Consider the following 20,032-nt stretch of genomic DNA (forward strand, 5'->3'; position numbering starts at 1 on the left):
ATTCATACGACGCGTTAACAATAAAAAACAAGTCTCTTTGGGGAAAATGTCTTTTTTGCACCCACGTCTGGGTCACGTCACTGCAGTCCCGGCCACCTGCCTTGAAAGTCCATCGGCCAATACATTGTCCTTGCCTTTGATGAACTTGAAGTCCACCTGGTAATCTTGTAGAGCCCAGGACCACCTCTGCAGCATAGTGTTATGATTTTTCATAGTCTGTAACCATAACAATGCTCGATGATCCGTCGTCACTGTAAATCTTCGTCCCCACACGTACGGGCGCAACTTGCTCAGTCCCCACACGACTGCTAGGCACTCCTTTTGGACTGACGAATAATTCTTCTCCCTCGATGTCAGCTTGCGACTAAGATACGCCACTGGATGTCTGGTGCCTCCTCTCTCTTGTAGCAAGACGACTCCCAGAGCTAGGTCTGACGCATCCGTAGCCACGATGAATGGTTGCTTGTAATCTGGTGCTATTAATATAGGCCCTTGGCACAAGGCTTGCTTCAGAAGGTCAAAAGCCTTTTGACATTCATCCGTCCACACCACACGCTCAGCACACTTTTTCCTTGTTAGCTCATGCAAGGGGGTTGCGATTTCCCCAAAATCTTTTACAAATTTACGGTAAAAACCAGCCACACCTAAAAATGCCCTAACTTGTTTCTTAGTTAAGGGGATGGGCCACGATTGTATTGCCTCAACTTTGCTCCATAAGGGGGTTATTTTCCCACTCCCCACCTTATGTCCTAAATAGATCACTTCATTCAACCCAAACTGGCATTTCTTGGCTTTTATTGTTAGCCCTGCTTTCTTAAATGCCTCTAATACTGCTGTCAGGTGTTGGACATGCTCAGGCACCGACTTGCTGAAAATGGCCACATCATCTATATAGCCCACTGCGAAATCTGACATGCCTCGCAACACAGTATTAATTAGTCTCTGAAAAGAACTTGGTGAGTTCCTTAGTCCCATGGGTAAAGTCACAAACTCATATAACCCATCTGGTGTACTGAAGGCAGTTTTGGCTCTGGATTGCTCGTCTAATTCCATCTGCCAAAATGCTTTACACAGATCTATGGTAGAGATAATGGTTGCTGGATGGTAAGTAGTTGTCTTTAAATGTTGTAGACCACAACACTTCCACATACATTGCATTACTTCTCCCATGAATACACTGCCTTGATCCGTCAACACTTCATGAGGGAAACCCAGTCTCATAAAGATTTTTAATAAAGCCTCTGCCACTACAGGGGCTTCCACAGATCTTAGTGCTTCAGCGTCTGGGTATCTGGTGGCAAAATCCACCACCACCACTAGATATTTCTTGCCATGCCTTGTGGGTTTGGAAAAAGGGCCCACCAAATCTATTCCCACTCTATAAAAGGGTTGTCCTATTATAGGAAGGGGCTTCAATGGTGCTTTTGTCTTTACTCCACTTTTCCCCACCTTTTGGCATATGTCACAAGATAAACAATATTGTTTTACGTCTTTAGAAATATTTGGCCAATAATAGTGTGCCAGCCAATCTTTTCTTGGTCTTCTTTATTCCAAGATGCCCTGCACATGGGACATCATGGGCTACCTCTAGCAATCTGGTTCTGTATTTGCTAGGTACCATCAATTGTTTCACTGGTTCACATTCATTCTCTCAGCAGGCATCCACAGTCTATATAAAATCCCATTCTCACACACAATTTGATTCCTCAGCTTGTCAGTAAAGGGAATCTTTTGTGTAAGGGCTTCGTCCTTCATTTGCTTCAAACTTGCATCCTTATCCAGCTCTTCCCTGAACTGCTCTGCCTCTTCACTAGAGACCATTCAATACAGTTTGACTCTTTTAGCAGGCCTGCCAGGGGTTGCTATGGCGACCTTAGGCTCGATAACAGGTTCCACCCTGTTTTCTTCGGCCTCTGTTAACATGGTTTCTGTTGCTTTGCCAAGTTGTTGTCTGGTCACCACATGTATTTTTTCTTGTGCCCCCATAACATCTCTTCCCAGTATCACCGGTTCTTGTTGTTGGGCATTAATACCTACTTTACATATTTCCTCCTTTCCTCTCCACTTTAATTTTATCAGGGCCATGGGTATGCTTTCTGGTTCACCCCTCACTCCTTGGATTGTCACCGTTTCCTGAGGTAATATTTCCTCAGATTTTATCAAATCTGGCCTCAGTAACGTCTGAGCGGCACCAGTATCAAGCAATGCCCAATAATTTGCCCCTTGCACACTCACTTCTTCCCTTAGACTCGAATCAAAGTCTTTTACATTTGTCCAGTTTATCTGGCAGAACTGAACCTTCTTCGTTTCTAACTCCCTTGGTTCTGTTTTCACTGCCCTTCCCTGAGCAGGATTACCAATGGGGTTGGCAACCTCACATTGAAAACGTAGGTGCCCCGGTCTACCACATTTATAACATAATTTCTCCTCCATTTTAGGGTACACAGATCCACTCTGGGGTGTCCTGTGCCCTTCAGACTTTATTGGAGGACTCACTGGCTGTGGTACCACATCCTTTCTGCCACCATTATATGGTCTGGGTTTAAACTCTCTTGATGTTTTCCCCACCCAGCCAGTTCTATTGGAGGCAAAGTGATCTGCCAACTCTGCGGCCTCTTGAACAGATGTAGGGGAACGGTCTTTGACAAGGAGCCTTATTTCTGGTGGTAACTGATGGTATAATTGATCCAGTATCGTGAGGCTTTTCACCTCTTCCACTGACTGAGCTTTGGCACTTCCCATCCACTTTCCAAATATGTCCATCAATTTTGCTCCCAGTTCAACAAAAGACCTCCCTGCTTGGATCTGACAGTTTCGAAATAACTTCCTAAAATAGTCAGGTCCCAGTCTGAATCTTTTGTACACTGCCTCTTTAAACTCAGCATATGTGACGGGCCTGTCTGAGGGGAAATATTGGTATACCTCTGCCAATTCCCCTTTGATCAGATTTGATAAATATTGTATATATTTATCCTCCGGTAGCCCCCACATCTGAGCTGCCTTTTCAAAGATGTTGAGGTAAATTTGTGGATCTTGTCCAGGCTCAAACACTGGAAAATCTTTTGGTGTAACCTTTATCTTTGTTTCATTTCTGTCCTTTCTTGTTTCATCAGAATGAAACTTCTCTCTTTCAAATTTTAACTTTTCCACCTGTATTTCAGCATCCACTCTCATTCTCTCAATTTCCAACTCCCACTGCTTTTCTTTTTCCCCAATCTCCATCCTCAGTTTCATCATCTCAATCTCTCTGTCATCTTTTTCCTCACTTTCCTTTCTCAACTTATCTCTTAAATACTCTATATAAGCGGGATTGCTTGAATACCCTTCTGGGTTCTCTTCTCTGACAGGTTGTTTTTGTTGGACAGATGCGAATGCTATCAGTGCTACTCGCAATTCATCTACCCCTTTACCCTCGTGAGGTAAATTGAATGTTATGCACTTCTTCACCAGCTCCTCTCTTTTCATCTTTATATATTCAGCCATGTTTTAGGAGTTCACTCACACCTTGCCACACACTCATTGCCAGTCACTCTCACAAGTAATCTTTATTTGTTATTTCTTTTAGCCACACCACTTCTAGGGACTCTCTATTGTTCGTATCCCACCGCTACAGCCACCACATGTGACGTCCTTCCCTGGTTCTCCCTGTCAGGTTCCCACCTGCTTGTGGCTACTGTCTTTCACTAGGCACCACCAGGGATACCACCAGTCCGGACCGTCCTTTATATGGTTTCTCACTCCGCTCTAGCACAGATCTCACTAGATCCCCCTGCTTGGCAGCACCACCAGTCACGTCCTATAACCAATACTCCCAGAGACTTTGCCTGAGTCTCTCTCTAGGTGGTTACTTTTGTGACTGCATGCTTATGCTGTTCCCAACCCCCTTGTATCTTTATAGATAACGCATACAACTCTGGGTTGCTCTGGATACTTGAATTGTTATTATTCCTCCCTTCACCGCTGCCACCATTAGATACTGTTTCTGTTCAGCCTTGGTAATTACCTTGCCCTCCCTTCTGGTATGTATATCCCCCAGCCAAGGATCAGGCCTTTGGTAAACCAAATAAGTATTTATTAAATATCAGAAATAACAAGATTAGTTTTAGAATGTTTCACAAGCGTATGGTTTCATCTATTCCTGTTTTGTACTTGACTTATTATTAATCAGAACTCCAACTCCCTCTTTCTCCAACTCCTGACCTCCACCCTCAAACACCTCTTTCTCCACACTCCCAACATCCACCCTCAAACACCTTCTTCTCCACCCTACTAACATCCGCCTCGATTCAACTGTCATTCTTCCATTTATACTCCCAGCCATTCAAACGCTCAGCCAATCATCCGGCATTCTACTGCTCATGTACTCCCCCCTCCTCTTTCACTCCACTTACCATATGTCTTCTATATAAACAGCACTTACCATATTTACACTATAAGCAGGAACATCACAGGCATCAAGACAGACCCCTGACAATACAGAAAAGCTCCACTAGACGGCTACTTGAGGATGCTCTGGAGGCACAGAAGTGTCCCTGCAGCCTGTGCTGGTGTTGCACTGAGTATCTAGGTGAGCAAAGCTGGGTCAGATCTACTCCTCCTAGCTCACCCACCCAGGTCTCGACAATGCACACCAAATCGGCACCTTCATCCACGATCAAATCATGGATGAGAGTGGTCTTATTGTGTACCGACCTGGCGTTGAACAACAACCCACACAGGCCAGTGGGCACAGCAGATGTGCAATCAGGAACCCATCCATGAGAGGAGTGGGGGTGAGGGACAAGGCGTAGATAGCCTTGCCCTCATCTTCTATGGTAGTTCACCACCTCCCCAGGGCTGTATTTCCCTCTACCTGCGATCACTGAAATTGGGGTGGCATCACCCATGTCCCTCCTTACTAAGACTCCTCCTAAACACCTGATATGGACCCAACAAGAGCCCACCAACAAAACCTATCTGAACCAATTCTCTCAGTAGGCCTCTGCGAGAATTGGGAACAGTCATACCGACTCAATATTTATCACACAGGGCATCTGATAAAGATTCTGTGGGCTGTGAAAGCTTGAGGAAAACTCAGTCATTTGAACTGGCACTAAAGGCCTCCTTGCTTTTCCACTGGTGGGATGCAAGCTGATTCATGGTTGCATTTCCCTTTACCACCAAATAACATGAAAAGGCCTATGTTATGTGAGAAGAGCTCATGTGAGAAGAGCCCATGGGATAAAGAATTTGCATTGCTTTGACAGAGCCAAGGAAATATAGTTCCACAGCTCCTGAGGAAGGAAGTATTTCTGAAACGCGTAGAGCACTACAATAAATTTTACTCTGCACCAGAGCTTGCCTCTCTTTTTTGTCTCCAGTTTGGTGCTTTTTCCCTTTTGTTCCTGCCATATATACCTGGGCCACATTTTCACCATACATTTAAAGCTCTATTATACCATTTTGATAGCCATGGCTTCCCATGTTCTTTGGGGAATTATAGTTTGTGAAGGGTGCTGACAGTTGTTAGGAGACACCTATTCCCCTCACAGAGCTACCATTCCCAAAGTGGTTTAACAAATAGTCCCTCTTCCCAGGGCACTCTGGAAATGGTTGCTCTGTGAGGGAAATAGGGGGTCTCTTAACAGCTCGCAGCATCATTAACAAAGTATTGTCCCTATGATTCTTTGTGGAAACCATTGCTGTTAAAGTGGTATAATAGTGCTTTAAATGCATAGTGAGGATTTGCCAACAGCCCCACCTTTTGGTTTTATTTTTAGAGAGCAAAAATGGTGATCCTGACGAATTTGCCAAAGATTTCATAATTGGCTAATTTCCCTTGGATCCATGTGCTAGATAGTCCTTTCAATGAGAAATCTCCATAATAAGTCCTACTGGGATGGTGTGTGTGGTAGACATATGAACGTATTAACATCCTTTAGCAAGTCATGAAAATTATATTTAAATTAAATTCTATATAGACCCTAGTTTGCTATGCTTTATATTGGATTAGGTAAACCATACCATTGAAGTTGTAATAGCTCTGGCTCTTCTGAGCTATAAGAAAAACCTACTTGGCCTTTTACAACGGAGTCATATTTGTACAACTGGCGTGTTCGCCCATTTTTGTAAGGTGCATAAGCCATGATATTAAATGTGGATGTTTTTCCTCTCACTCTATAGGCTCTGTTTGACACCCAGAATGAACTGCGCACCCATATCCCAAATTTCACCTTCAATCTGGGTTACTCAGGGAAATTCTTTCACACAGGTAAGAAGGGTCGATGGGGTGGTGCGGGTGGTATCTTACTTGGGCTCTTGGGTCTTTCATTTCATGTGAGGTCTGAGCCAGAGGATTTGCTGGTGGGTGGCAATAGTGCTGTGGATCAGATTTATTTTAAAAGTCTCTCCTTCTTTCCCCTCTTAGTTTTTCGCCTGGAGGTCCAAGGCTTCTGGGTTTAATCAATCAGTGTGTTGTGCCACAGGGCAGTTAATGTTGTTTAGTGTTCTACTGGGTGCAGGACATGGGTGGTTTGAGCCTGTAAGAGGGATGGCGTTACATTCCATGTCTTCAGTCTTAGTGATGGTGGTGGTTTGGGCCTGGCAGGTACCGACGCGGAAGATGAGGGAGATGACCTGCTGCTCTCGTATGTGAAGGAGTTTTGGTGGTTCCCCCACATGTGGAGTCATATGCAGCCTCACCTCTTCCATAACCAATCTGTGCTGGCTGACCAAATGACCATGAACAAGAAATTCGCTATTGTGAGTAAGATGCTTTTGGGGACAGAAGCAGAATGCTGAGCTGAGGGCGAAAAACCCACCACAACAAAACCAGGCTGTGCCTCAGAAGGGTGAAGGAAGGTACTAGCTGATCATTTATTGTCCAAGATGGAAGGTTATGATGAGTTTGCCATTACAAAATGAAATACCTAATGTTAGCAGGACATTGGCACCATGCACTGCATCACCATAGCAAGAAATGGCATTCTTAAAATATTGTGTGTATCTGCTGCAGAAAACAGTAGCTTTTAAATAATGGGTTCCTACTGCTATTTATGGAAAGAGTGAGGTGTGTGTAAAAACATCCCAGCATTCTATTCCCCTGGGGTCTTGCAGAACTAGCTTCTCATCCTAACTTGTCATACTGAGTTGTTGCACCCTTTGGAGCTTGATAATGAATTGGATTTCCAGAAAGAATACATGGGCTGTTTCCCCTCCTCTCTTGTTCTCTTCTTATGTTCAGGCATTGATATTCAGTTCCACCATTTCCTCTCTATACTTGAAAGTGATCTTCATTCCTGTGGCCTCTTCCTACAGAAATGTACCCAGTCTGTGATCCTAGTGCACAGTCCTCACAATTAGTGCCCAGAAGCCTCTGTTTTAAACCTAAAATCCACCTTGAGATTTTGTTATTGAACAGCTATTCAGTACAAAAATGTCTAAGAGGATGCTGATGGTTATGCTGAGTGTGGGATCTCAAAATCTCTGCCTAGAGTATACCGTGCTCTGGTGGGTAACAGGATCAAATAGAGTCCCCAGAACAGAATAGAATTTGCTTGTTTCTATTCTTAACTTTTCTGTTGATGTGCTAACTTTTTGTCTGATGAATTCTGGAAAATTCCTTAATTTCTCACAATCCCACAATTTTGCTCTAAGCCAGTTTTTTTAGACTGCATCCTATTGCAAGAAGCTTTAATTTATTCATTCAGCCTCTTGGTTCCTGGTGTTAGATAAGAACATAAGAACATAAGAAGAGCCTGCTGGATCAGGCCAGTGGCCCATCTAGTCCAGCATCCTGTTCTCACAGTGGCCAACCAGGTGCCTGGGGGAAGCCCGCAAGCAGGACCCGAGTGCAAGAACACTCTCCCCTCCTGAGGCTTCCAGCAACTGGTTTTCAGAAGCATGCTGCCTCTGACTAGAGTGGCAGAGCACAGCCATCACAGCTAGTAGCCATTGATAGCCCTGTCCTCCATGAATTTGTCTAATCTTCTTTTAAAGCCATCCAAGCTGGTGGCCATTACTGCATCTTGTGGGAGCAAATTCCATAGTTTAACTATGCGCTCAGTAAAGAAGTACTTCCTTTTGTCTGTCCTGAATCTTCCAACATTCAGCTTCTTTGAATGTCCATGAGTTCTAGTATTATGAGAGAGGGAGAAGAACTTTTCTCTAACCACTTTCTCAATGCCATGCATAATTTTATACACTTCTATCATGTCTCCTCTGACCCGCCTTTTCTCTAAACTAAAAAGCCCCAAATGCTGCAACCTTTCCTCGTAAGGGAGTCGCTCCATCCCCTTGATCATTCTGGTTGCCCTCTTCTGAACCTTTTCCAACTCTATAATATCCTTTTTGAGATGAGGCGACCAGAACTGTACACAGTATTCCAAATGCGGCCGCACCATAGATTTATACAACGGCATTATGATATCGGCTATTTGATTTTCAATACCTTTCCTAATTATCGCTAGCATGGAATTTGCCTTTTTCACAGCTGCCGCACACTGGGTCGACATTTTCATCGTGCTGTCCACTACAACCCCGAGGTCTCTCTCCTGGTCGGTCACCGCCAGTTCGGACCCCATGAGCGTATATGTGAAATTCAGATTTTTTGCTCCAATATGCATAATTTTACACTTGTTTATATTGAATTGCATTTGCCATTTTTCTGCCCATTCACTCAGTTTGGAGAGGTCTTTTTGGAGCTCTTCGCAATCCCTTTTTGTTTTAACAACCCTGAACAATTTAGTGTCATCAGCAAACTTGGCCACTTCACTGCTCACTCCTAATTCTAGGTCATTAATGAACAAGTTGAAAAGTACAGGTCCCAATACCGATCCTTGAGGGACTCCACTTTCTACAGCCCTCCATTGGGAGAACTGTCCGTTTATTCCTACTCTCTGCTTTCTGCTTCTTAACCAATTCCTTATCCACAAGAGGACCTCTCCTCTTATTCCATGACTGCTAAGCTTCCTCAGAAGCCTTTGGTGAGCTACCTTGTCAAACGCTTTTTGAAAGTCTAAGTACACTATGTCCACTGGATCACCTCTATCTGTATGCTTGTTGACACTCTCAAAGAATTCTAATAGGTTACTGAGACAGGACTTTCCCTTGCAGAAGCCATGCTGGCTCTGCTTCAGCAAGGCTTGTTCTTCTATGTGCTTAGTTAATCTAGCTTTAATAATACTTTCTACCAGTTTTCCAGGGACAGAAGTTAAGCTAACTGGCCTGTAATTTCCGGGATCCCCTCTGGATCCCTTTTTGAAGATTGGTGTTACATTTGCCACTTTCCAGTCCTCAGGCACGGAGGAGGACCCAAGGGACAAGTTACATATTTTAGTTAGCAGATCAGCAATTTCACATTTGAGTTCTTTTTTTTTTTTTACAATAATTTTTATTCAAATTTTCATAAAACATACAAAACAAGATCATAAAACATTCAAAGACAAAAAACAAAACAAAACAAAAATGATTAAACAAAAAAATAAAATGTTGACTTCCCATTTGTCGCAGATCAAATCAGTTATAGGTCTACAATATATAACAATCCTGTCTCTTAAATTATATTATAAAATCACTTTCCTCCAGTAGTTACCTTAATTAATCATCAAATCTCATAAACATTACTTTATTCTTTCCACAAAAAGTCAGAGAGGTTTCAATTCTTTAAGAATTATATCTATCAATTTTTCTCCTAATAAACATGTCGATTAATCCATCTCGTTAATAATAATAATAATCTTATTGTCATAACCATAGTCCAAATAAACATATCGATTAATCCATCTCATCAAAATCTGTTAGGTCCAATAATTTCAATAGCCATTATTCCATTATCCATATTAATTCCATCTTCCATCTTCAATAGTCCTGTTAAGTCCAGTAATTTCAGTGTCCAATCTTCCATTATCAGTATTCCATAATAATCTTGCTGTCATAACCATAGTCATATAATAAGAGTCTGATGGGAATTTCCTCTATCCCAAATATTTTCTTGCCATCAGTTCTGAATAAGTTGCTGAAATATTGTTGTAAAGTCATATCTCTGTTCTTTTTTTACAAAATGCACTGGCTCATCTCTTGAGAGTTTTTCCATTGTCACATGGCTGCAGTTAATTCCATAGATTTTCTCTATATCAAGCTCCATCACGTCATTCCAGTCCAGAAGATTATCCAAGCCATTGATAACTTTATCTCTAATATCTTCATTAATTTCTTCAGAGATAACGTTAAATTCCAAACAGTAGATTTTATTTCTAATATCCATAAACTCCAGATCTTTTTCCAATTCCACATTTGTTCCAATCTCCAGGGCTTGTATCTTCCCTTTATTTTTTCTTTTCTCATCTCTGATCTCATTCTCCTCTCTCTTCTTTAAGCTCCTGCGTCATTTTGCTCAGTTCAATTTTCAGCTCCTTACTGCCCTGTCGCAGGGTTTGTTTCGTTATCTCAATCTCATCCATTATTTTCTGAAACATAATTACTTCCAGATTCTCAGCCACTTTCTTGATTGCCATTTTTAAAACCACGAAAACAAAACAAAACAAAAATAAAGAACCACTTCTTATTTCAGCAACAATTGGGTTAATATTCCAGGCTTGATGACATCACAGTATAAACAGAGCAGCCTGCCTTATCTCTCTATGTTCAAGAATACAAAACAAATTTAGTTCCCAGCATCAAAACAGTTAGTGGCGTCGTGAAGAAGCAGATTCGTCAAAATAGACCAAAAAGAGAATAGTCCCAGACAATGTAATGTTCCTCGGAATAGAAATCCCTCTTCTGTTTATATCTTTAGAATGCACTTCCAGGACAGCTTTTTGCAATAGAAACAGAGATAAGCTGTTAATTTCGTGAATAACAGAGAAGAGTTATAGCTCACCCAGAAGTTCTTTAAAGCTGATTCATTTGACAAATCTCTTTTTGCTGCAACAATTTAAACCAAGTAAAAAAAATAATAGAAAGAAGGGTGCTTGCCTGTTAGTCCGTTTTCTCTTTGAAGAAAAGATAAACGTATCGCATTAATCAGATAGAGCTTGTTCGGAAGTCCATCTGGCATTGCTGGCTGGACCTTTTCTCATAAATTAATGAAATCCAGTCCTCCCAACAAAAACAGGCTTTTGAGGTTGATCTCTACGTTTCTCCCTGCCCGGGAGAAATTTCATCAGTCAAAAAAAAAATGTTCTGACTGATTTATATCTGAATAAGCTTCTTTTGAGGCGGGAGCCCGTCTCAAAAGCAGGCACAAGCGAAGTCACCCTTCCCGGAAGTCCCCACATTTGAGTTCTTTGAGAACTCTCGGGTGGATGCCATCCGGGCCCGGTGATTTGTCAGTTTTTATATTGTCCATTAAGCTTAGAACTTCCTCTCTCGTTACCACTATTTGTCTCAGTTCCTCAGAATCCCTTCCTGCAAATGTTAGTTCAGGTTCAGGGATCTGCCCTATATCTTCCACTGTGAAGACAGATGCAAAGAATTCATTTAGCTTCTCTGCAATCTCCTTATCGTTCTTTAGTACACCTTTGACTCCTTTATCATCCAAGGGTCCAATCGTCTCCCTAGATGGTCTCCTGCTTTGAATGTATTTATATAATTTTTTGTTGTTGGTTTTTATGTTCTTAGCAATGTGCTCCTCAAATTCTTTTTTAGCATCCCTTATTGTCTTCTTGCATTTCTTTTGCCAGAGTTTGTGTTTTTTTATTTTCTTCATTCGGACAAGACTTCCATTTTCTGAAGGAAGACTTTTTGCCTCTAAGAGCTTCCTTGACTTTGCTCGTTAACCATGCTGGCATCTTCTTGGCCCTGGCGGTACCTTTTCTGATCTGCGGTATGCACTCCAGTTGAGCTTCCAATATAGTGTTTTTAAACAACTTCCAAGCATTTTCGAGTGATGTGACCCTCTGGACTTTGTTTTTCAGCTTTCTTTTTACCAATCCCCTCATTTTTGTGAAGTTTCCTCTTTTGAAGTCAAATGTGACCGTGTTGGATTTTCTTGGCAATTGGCCAGTTACATGTATGTTTAATTTAATAGCACTGTGGTCACTGCTCCCAATCGGTTCAACAACACTTACATCTCGCACCAGGTCCTGGTCCCCACTGAGGATTAAGTCCAGGGTTGCCGTCCCTCTGGTCGGTTCCATGACCAACTGGTCTAGGGAATAGTCATTTAGAATATCTAGAAACTTTGCTTCTTCGTCATGACTGGAACACATATGCAGCCAGTCTATGTCCGGGTAGTTGAAGTCACCCATTACTACCACATTTCCTAGTTTGGATGCTTCCTCAATTTCATATCTCATCTCAAGGTCTCCCTGAGCATTTTGATCAGGGGGACGATAGATCGTTCTTAGTATTAAGTCCCTCCTGGGGCACGGTATCACCACCCACAACGATTCTGTGGAGGAGTCTGCCTCTTTTGGGGTTTCGAGCTTGCTGGATTCAATGCCTTCTTTCACGTATAGAGCGACTCCGCCACCAATACGTCCTTCCCTGTCCTTCCAATATAGTTTATATCCAGGGATAACTGTATCCCACTGGTTTTCTCCATTCCACCAGGTCTCCGTTATGCTCACTATATCAATGCTCTCCTCTAAGACCAAGCACTCCAGTTCTCCCATCTTGGTTCGCAGGCTCCTAGCATTAGCGTACAGGCACTTGTAAGCAGTGTCTCTCTTCAAGTGTCTTTGGCACTTGTGGTTAGGCCTGTGGTAATTTTGCTCTTCTGAATTTATATCCTGTGCCCCTGCTCTCACAATGCCTACTTCTAGGCCTACCCCTTTTAAAATTTCATCATTTCTTTGGTTTTTATCCCAGGGGGGAGGTTTATTCCAAACCGGACCTTTCTCAGCTCCTGTCGGGTTTCCCCCCTCAGTCAGTTTAAAAGCTGCTCTGCCACCTTTTTAATTTTAAGTGCCAGCAGTCTGGTTCCATTCTGGTTCAAGTGGAGCCCGTCCCTTTTGTACAGGCCCGGCTTGTCCCAAAATGTTCCCCAGTGCCTAACAAATCCAAACCCTTCCACCCGACACCATCGTCTCATCCACGCATTGAGACTGCGAAGCTGGGCCTGTCTGGCTGGTCCTGAGCGTGGAACCGGTAGCATTTCAGAGAAAGCCACCTTGGAGGTCCTGGCTTTCAGCATCGTACCTAGCAACCTAAATTTTGCTTCCAGGACCTCACGGCTGCATTTCCCCATGTCGTTGGTGCCAACGTGCACCACGACCACTGACTCCTTCCCAGCACTGTCTACCACACTATCGAAACGACGGGCGATATCCGCAACCTTCGCACCAGGCAGGCAAAACACCTTGCGGTCTACACGCCCATCACACACCCCACTGTCTATGTTCCTAATGATCGAATCACCCACTACAAGGATCCCTCCACCCCCTGGAGATATATCCTTGGCACGAGAGGATAGCTGCTCATCCCCCAAGGAATGGGTCCCTTCTAAGGGATCGTTTCCCTCTTCCTCAGCTGGATGCTCTCCTTCCCTGAGACCATCGTTCTCCATGATAGCAGGAGAGCTATCATCGTTGGAGTGGGACACAGCTATAACGTCCCTGAAGGCCTCCTCCACACCCCTCTCTGCCTCTCTCAGCTTTTCCAGGTCCGCCACCTTGGCCTCAAGGTAATGAAGTCGTTCCCGGAGAGCCAGGAGCTCATTGCTCCGAGAGCACACCCACGACTTCTGTCCAACAGGCAGATAGTCGTACATGCTGCAGGCGGTGCAAAACACTGGAAAGCCCCCACACCCCTGCTGGCTTCTTACCTGCATAGTTTTGTTTAAGGTTTATTACGTCAATGGGTTGGAGACTGCGGTTTAGTTGAGGTCAGGGAACAGACGGGCAGAGTAGGGGGCCCTGGCCTCCTCGCCCTGCTGCCGAACTCGCTCTGCTGCTTAACTCGCCTTGACGCTTCGTCAGCTGGGGCTCCCTCTAGCTCGTGGAGCACCCTTCAGCATAGTTTGTATCTTTTTTTAAAGATGGGTGCTGCCGAGCAACCAGTCCTTAATGGGGCCTTCAGTGGGATGCACACTTCACTTCTGCTTGTCCTCTTTCAGCTCAGCAGAGATTTATCTTGAACAAGCCCACTCGGGAGCAGAGAACTAAAATATTAAATCAGTCATCTTTCTTTTCCCTTTTTTGAAGAGTTTTGTAAAAGCATGTCATACAGAAAGGGAAGTTGGGGGTTGTTTCTTTGCTATTAGAAGAGCATGTGAAAGGAAATACAAGAGGCTAAAACATGACCACAAAAATCCTGCAGAACTTTCTTAAAATAATTAAGCCCCAAAGCTGCACTGAGTAACTATTGGGTAGCAATCTGTATTCCATAGTGTTGTGTAAGCTGTGACTTTTTAAAATGTGTTACTGTAGCCATCTCTGTGTCTCCAGACTTAACATGGAGTGGCTGCTGGCTGTAAAGCAGCATCATAATATAATACTCCAGGTTGTTTTTTTCTTCATTTAACCCTCTGGTATCTGTTGGAAAGCATTCCGTCTCAGGCTAGGATCATGTGAGCACATAAGAGCCTTCAGGCCTAACCTGCTAGCAAAATTTGCTAAAGGGCAACACAAGTGCTGTGTGGAAACTGAGCAGTGGCAGAGCTCTCTGTTACAAGTTGCCTGACGCCCTTGCTGCTCCCTTCTGCATCTCGTAGAGGGCAGAATACAAAAAAAAAGTTTTAAAAGCCGGATTCTATTCACTCACAATGGACTTAAAAGTCCACTGGTTACTGTGGCTGATACATTTATGAGTTGTCTTCTCTCCTCTTAGGAGCATGGCATCCCCACTGATATGGGATATGCAGTGGCACCCCATCATTCAGGGGTGTATCCAGTCCATGTGCAGCTGTATGAGGCCTGGAAACAGGTGTGGGGGATCAGAGTCACCAGCACTGAAGAGTACCCTCACCTGAAACCAGCCCGCTACCGACGAGGCTTTATCCACAATGGAATCATGGTAAGTAGGAAGGATATTAACTGGTTTAGCTGGCTCGTTTCATTCTCTTGCAGTACACCAATCAACTCCAATGGGAAAATCTTCCCTATTTGTTTGTTTAGCGAAATTCACTAATAGACGTGACAGAACAAACAGAAAACAAAGACCTAATACCTGGTTTAAAATGTAGGCTTGGAAGGCTTCCATCTCTCTGTATGCCCAGTAGGAATTGGTTTATTGCCAAATTTCAGTACACTTTTCAGTCAAAGGCCAGATGGAAGAGAGAGGCATCTCTCTCAACCTCTCCCAGGAAGAAGTTCTGTAACTTGGGGCTCTTGCTCGAAGAGTCTGGATCCTGGTTGTAGCTGTAGCTGATGCAAAGGAGGAACAGACCACAAAGTCTGTTTACTAGACTTTAGTTGCCCAGAGAGCTTGTATGGGGAGAGAAGATGAGAGGGCCCTAAGCCATGCAAGGCTTTCAACGTTAAAAGCAGCACTTTGAAATGTGCCTGAAAGCAAACTGGTGGCCAATGACATTGGTTCACAATCAGCTGAATATGCACTTGTTACCCAGCACCTGTTACAAGATGTGCAGCAGTGTTTTGCAATGAGACTTCTGAGTCCTCTTCAGAGGCAGCCCCATGTAAGGTGCAGTGGCAGTGCAAAAATCAATCATAGAAGCTGTGGAAGCATGGACCAACATAGTGTGGTCTGATCCACTGAAGAAAGGGCAGGTCCCAGCACTCCTGGCAACAGTTCTGAACTGCTTCTCAAGAAGCAGTACTAGGACCAGGGGTATTCAGCTCATTCACCTAATGAGAAAGGGCCATGGAGATTTCATCAATCATAGGCAAGGTTATCCCTTCCAGACCATGACTATTGCCTACCAGCATTACCTCCTTCTTGTCTGGATTCAGTTTCGCCCTATTTTCTCATATCCACATGCCCGTAGCCCCAGATAAAAAAAGCTGCTCCTGGATGCTTAGGCAAAGGCAGAGAGAGAGCGCAAGAGCAGGATGTCATCAGCATATTGATGATGCCCAACTCCAAAACACTGGATCATCTTTATGAGTGGCTTCATATAGACAGTGAGCGGCACAGAGATTTATAATCTGAAACATCTGAATTGAGTAATAAATAATGCCATATCAACAAAGTTGGGTGGCAATTCAAGTTGGTATAAGTTTCAGATGGTGCAAATAAATGTTATGTCAAAGGGACAGATTGGTACGCTATTAAGAAATAATGTATGATAGCAATAACCCTCTGATAACAGATGATAACAGTAACCCTCTGAGTGAGGTTAGAGCAGGGGTAGCTAACCTGGTGCCTTCCAGATATTGTCAGACTACAGTTTCCATCATTCCTGACCATTGGCCATGCTGCCTGGAGCTAAGGAAAGTTGTAGTCCATTAACATCTGGAGGACACTACATTGACTGTTCTTGGGTTAAGACTGTGAAAGACAATCCAGTGAGCTTCATAGCTATGAACTTGAGTTTTCTGGTCTTCCCTGCTGCACCACCCAGGTTTATAAGGAAAGGAAAGTTCTGCTTGTCTCCAGTAGGTTGATAAGCAGATACGACCTATTCACATATCAAGGCTTTAAGTTATCTATACTTGATCCTGGTTTAGGTGCCCTTGGTTAAGTCAGGGAGGGAATTAGCAATTTTTACCACTATTGATTTAACACTATAGTGCCAAAGCAGAAGTGGAATAAAGATGTATCAACAGGTTTGGGACTTTGATTGAGAGATGTGCACAATGTGAGAACTCATGAAAATCCTGTGTAAACAGAGAACATCGGTACAAACAGGAAAGGCACTTCAAAAGAAAGTTTCTTGTTTCTACTACTTAGATCCAGAGGCTGATAAAGTCTGTAGAAACTTATTAATTTTCAAATGTCTAACCTGCCCACTCAGCTTCACAGGCTGCTTGGTAGCCCACTGTTTTCAAGAATAATTAAATACACAGAAATGTGCTAAAATAAATAAATACAAAGTCAATCAGTCAGCATAATAAAAAACATTGAAAATATTGTTTGCAGCAGAAAGTAAAATGCTATTTATTAATATCCAAATGACTGGTAGCGTTAACATGTTTTTGCAGCTTTTATAAAATCTGATAGGAGTTAATGAAAGATGTATTGCCTCCACATGGAGTCTTGGAATGAGATTCCATAGTCTGTGTGGTCTGAGGGAAAAGCTTTTGCTGCAGGCTGTGCAATAATCCTTCAATGTCAAACTATCCGTAGAAGACCCGATGCACAGGTGGGTGGTACTGGACAGACAACCTGTGTATGATTCCCTAGGAGAGTGGACCATCTGCTCAGAATTTGTAAGGAGAACTGGGACAAAATGATTATCTTTCTATATGTTTTCTTTCTGTTTCTTGCCAGGTTCTCCCACGACAAACATGTGGCTTGTTCACACATACCATATTCTATAACGAATACCCTGGTGGCTCCAATGAACTGGATAAGATCATCAATGGAGGCGAGCTATTTCTGACTGTTCTGCTTAACCCTGTAAGTTCCATCTCAAGGAGCAATGGAAGGCCCCCTTACAGCATGTAGAACTACCCTATTCTTTTAAATTATTAGCATGGCATTTTGATATAAATTTAAAAGATATGGGCACAAAAACAAGGAAGACAAGATCACTGAGAAAACGAAAAGCATGCTGATTTATAGTCCTTAGTATTTTGTGGGTGAACGTGGGGCAGACTAAGAAGCAGGTCACTACTGAGACAGTTTGGATTTGTAAGCTATGTAGCCAGATCATAGTTCCTGTTTGCAGACTTCCCATAGGCACCTGGTTGACCACTCTGTGAATGGGACTAGATGGGCCATTGGCTTGATCCAGCATGGCTCTTCCTATATTCTTAGGTTCACTCCTCCCCCACTTCTCCTGCTGCTTGTAAACCCCATGGTCTGGCTTGTCCTGACATCTGAACTTGGGCTTGTGGTTTGTTTCCTTCCAAATAAACCACAAATGGAAGCCAAGGTAGTGCAGTATCAGTTTGACTCACTATATCAATTAATTGCCTTTTATCTTCTGCTGTCCTTTCTTCTCTCTCACTCTCTCCCCCCTCCCCCTCAAGATCAGTATCTTCATGACTCACCTCTCCAACTATGGAAACGACCGCCTGGGTTTATACACCTTCAGACACCTGGTCCGCTTCCTCAACTCCTGGACTAACTTGAAGTTGCAGACACTCCCACCTGTGCAGCTGGCACAGAAGTATTTCCAGATATTTTCAGAGGAGAAAGATCCTCTGTGGCAGGTATGGGCCAACTTCCTTCCTGGACCTGCACAGCCAAAGACTTCAAGTAAATGTCTGCAGTGGGCTTTTTTCCTTCTTGCTTTGTTGTGTTCTTTTGAAACCAAACCAAGTGGCTACGTGTTCTGCAGGGACTCTTGATCGGACAGTATAGCCAGTGCAACAGTGGTGATGAGCGTGAACGATCTATGGAGTGGATCAGGGATTCCAAAACTATGGTCTGCAGACCACCAGTGGTGGTCCACGGTGTGTCTGTAAAAATACAATAAAAAATCATACAGCATCTAGCACTGCCGATCATAACTGCTATGACAGGGAGAAAAACCATTAAGTGGTCCGCCAAGAACCTTAGTAATTTTCAAGTGGTCCATGGGTGGAGGAAACAAGTCTGGGAAGCACTAGATTAGATGATTGTGTGTGTGTGTGTGTGTGCGCGTGTGTGTGTGCGCGCAGCAATATTTAAATGCTGTGCCTGTTCACTGCTGCTTTGTTTTCTGTCTAGAAACAGTCAGTGCCACAGCAATATGGGTTGTGTGTCCAATCTAGTCACTGATAGCAGTTGTCGATCTGAAAAACAAATGTGTGACACTGTCTGTTTCTCATGGTTAGATTTTATACATCGTTATGCCATCTTTGGAGAAGGGCAGAGCACTGTGTGAAGGCTTTCTTCCATTTTTAAGCTGGGGAAGCCAAGACACTTAAGAATGATCTTGGAGTATAAGATATTAAGCAGGCCTAGCATACTTGCTGAGAAGATGGTCCTTTTCCTATTAGCTGTAATGGATGTGACTCATTGCTGGCTTTCAAGGGATGTTAGCAAGACTCCTCTGTAGGCATGTGTTTCACATTCACACATTCCACAAAACTTGTGAATTAGGATCTTTAGACATTGGCAATAGTGCATCTTGGCAGATTTACCGAGTAACTTACACTCATACAGATCTTAAACATGGGGATATTTATTTATATATACAGTATATATACAGCGTGGTGTAGTGGTTAAGGTGATGGACCTGGGAGACCAGGGTTCGAATCCACACACAGCCATGAAGCTCCCTGGGTGACCTTGGGCCAGTCACTGCCTCTCAGCCTCAGAGGGAGGCAATGGTAACCCCCCCTCTGAATACCGCTTATGATGAAAACCCTATTTGTAGGGTTGCCATAAGTTGGAATTGACTTGAAGGCAGTACATTTACATTTTCATATACACACAGAATCAAAATATACACATTTAACACTTCAGTGGGGAGTAGCTCAGTACTTATACATACCTATTGACATCAGTGAGGATTAGCTCAGTAACAATACATGTGAGGAAATTAGCTAAATAAACCTAATCATAACTAAACTCACATACACTCTCAAATACACACACACACGAAGGAGCAACCACACAAGGCATAAGAGGAGATGGTGGGGAGTTGAGTTAGCACAACTGAGAAAGACACTAGCCTGCCCTTTCTCTCTCTCTGGGCTCCCTTTGCACTCTAGGCCTCAGTCATGTGCAGCTGGGCAGGGAGGACCAGAGCATGGCTTCTGAAACACAGTCACACAAACAGTCAAAGATAGGCAGAGGGAGCAGATGTGGAGACTATAATTTGTAGGGAAAGGACCTCCAGAAGACAGGATAGAGAGCAGGATAACCTTTCCCAGCCCTGATGGGCAATCTAGAAATCGAACTGGAGTACGTTGAGACTCCTGGGTCACACAGGGAAACAGCAGATGCAGCAGGCAAGGGTCCTGAAATGGCTTCTTGGTCTCTGCTTTGGCTAGCAAAGGTCCAGAGCAAAGCAGGAAAAGTAGTGGAGACCTGAAAAGAACTTTTGAAGCAGCTTCAG

At 43.4% G+C, this 20,032-nt stretch overlaps 1 protein-coding gene across 2 annotated transcripts in view; it reads left to right on the forward strand.

Moving 5' to 3' along the window:
- The window catches only part of NDST1 (N-deacetylase and N-sulfotransferase 1), a 43,234-nt gene that overhangs the window by 8,846 nt on the left and 14,356 nt on the right, over positions 1-20,032 (forward strand). For both annotated transcript variants that reach the window (XM_061617376.1, XM_061617377.1), the window contains exons 3-7: positions 6,163-6,250; positions 6,587-6,741; positions 14,749-14,934; positions 17,311-17,439; positions 18,015-18,197. In XM_061617376.1, coding sequence (XP_061473360.1) covers positions 6,163-6,250; positions 6,587-6,741; positions 14,749-14,934; positions 17,311-17,439; positions 18,015-18,197 — 741 coding nt within the window. The remainder of the gene's footprint in view (positions 1-6,162; positions 6,251-6,586; positions 6,742-14,748; positions 14,935-17,310; positions 17,440-18,014; positions 18,198-20,032) is intronic.

Source organism: Rhineura floridana, chromosome 3 (genome assembly GCF_030035675.1).
Source record: "Rhineura floridana isolate rRhiFlo1 chromosome 3, rRhiFlo1.hap2, whole genome shotgun sequence".
Taxonomy (NCBI): Eukaryota; Metazoa; Chordata; class Lepidosauria; order Squamata; family Rhineuridae; genus Rhineura; species Rhineura floridana.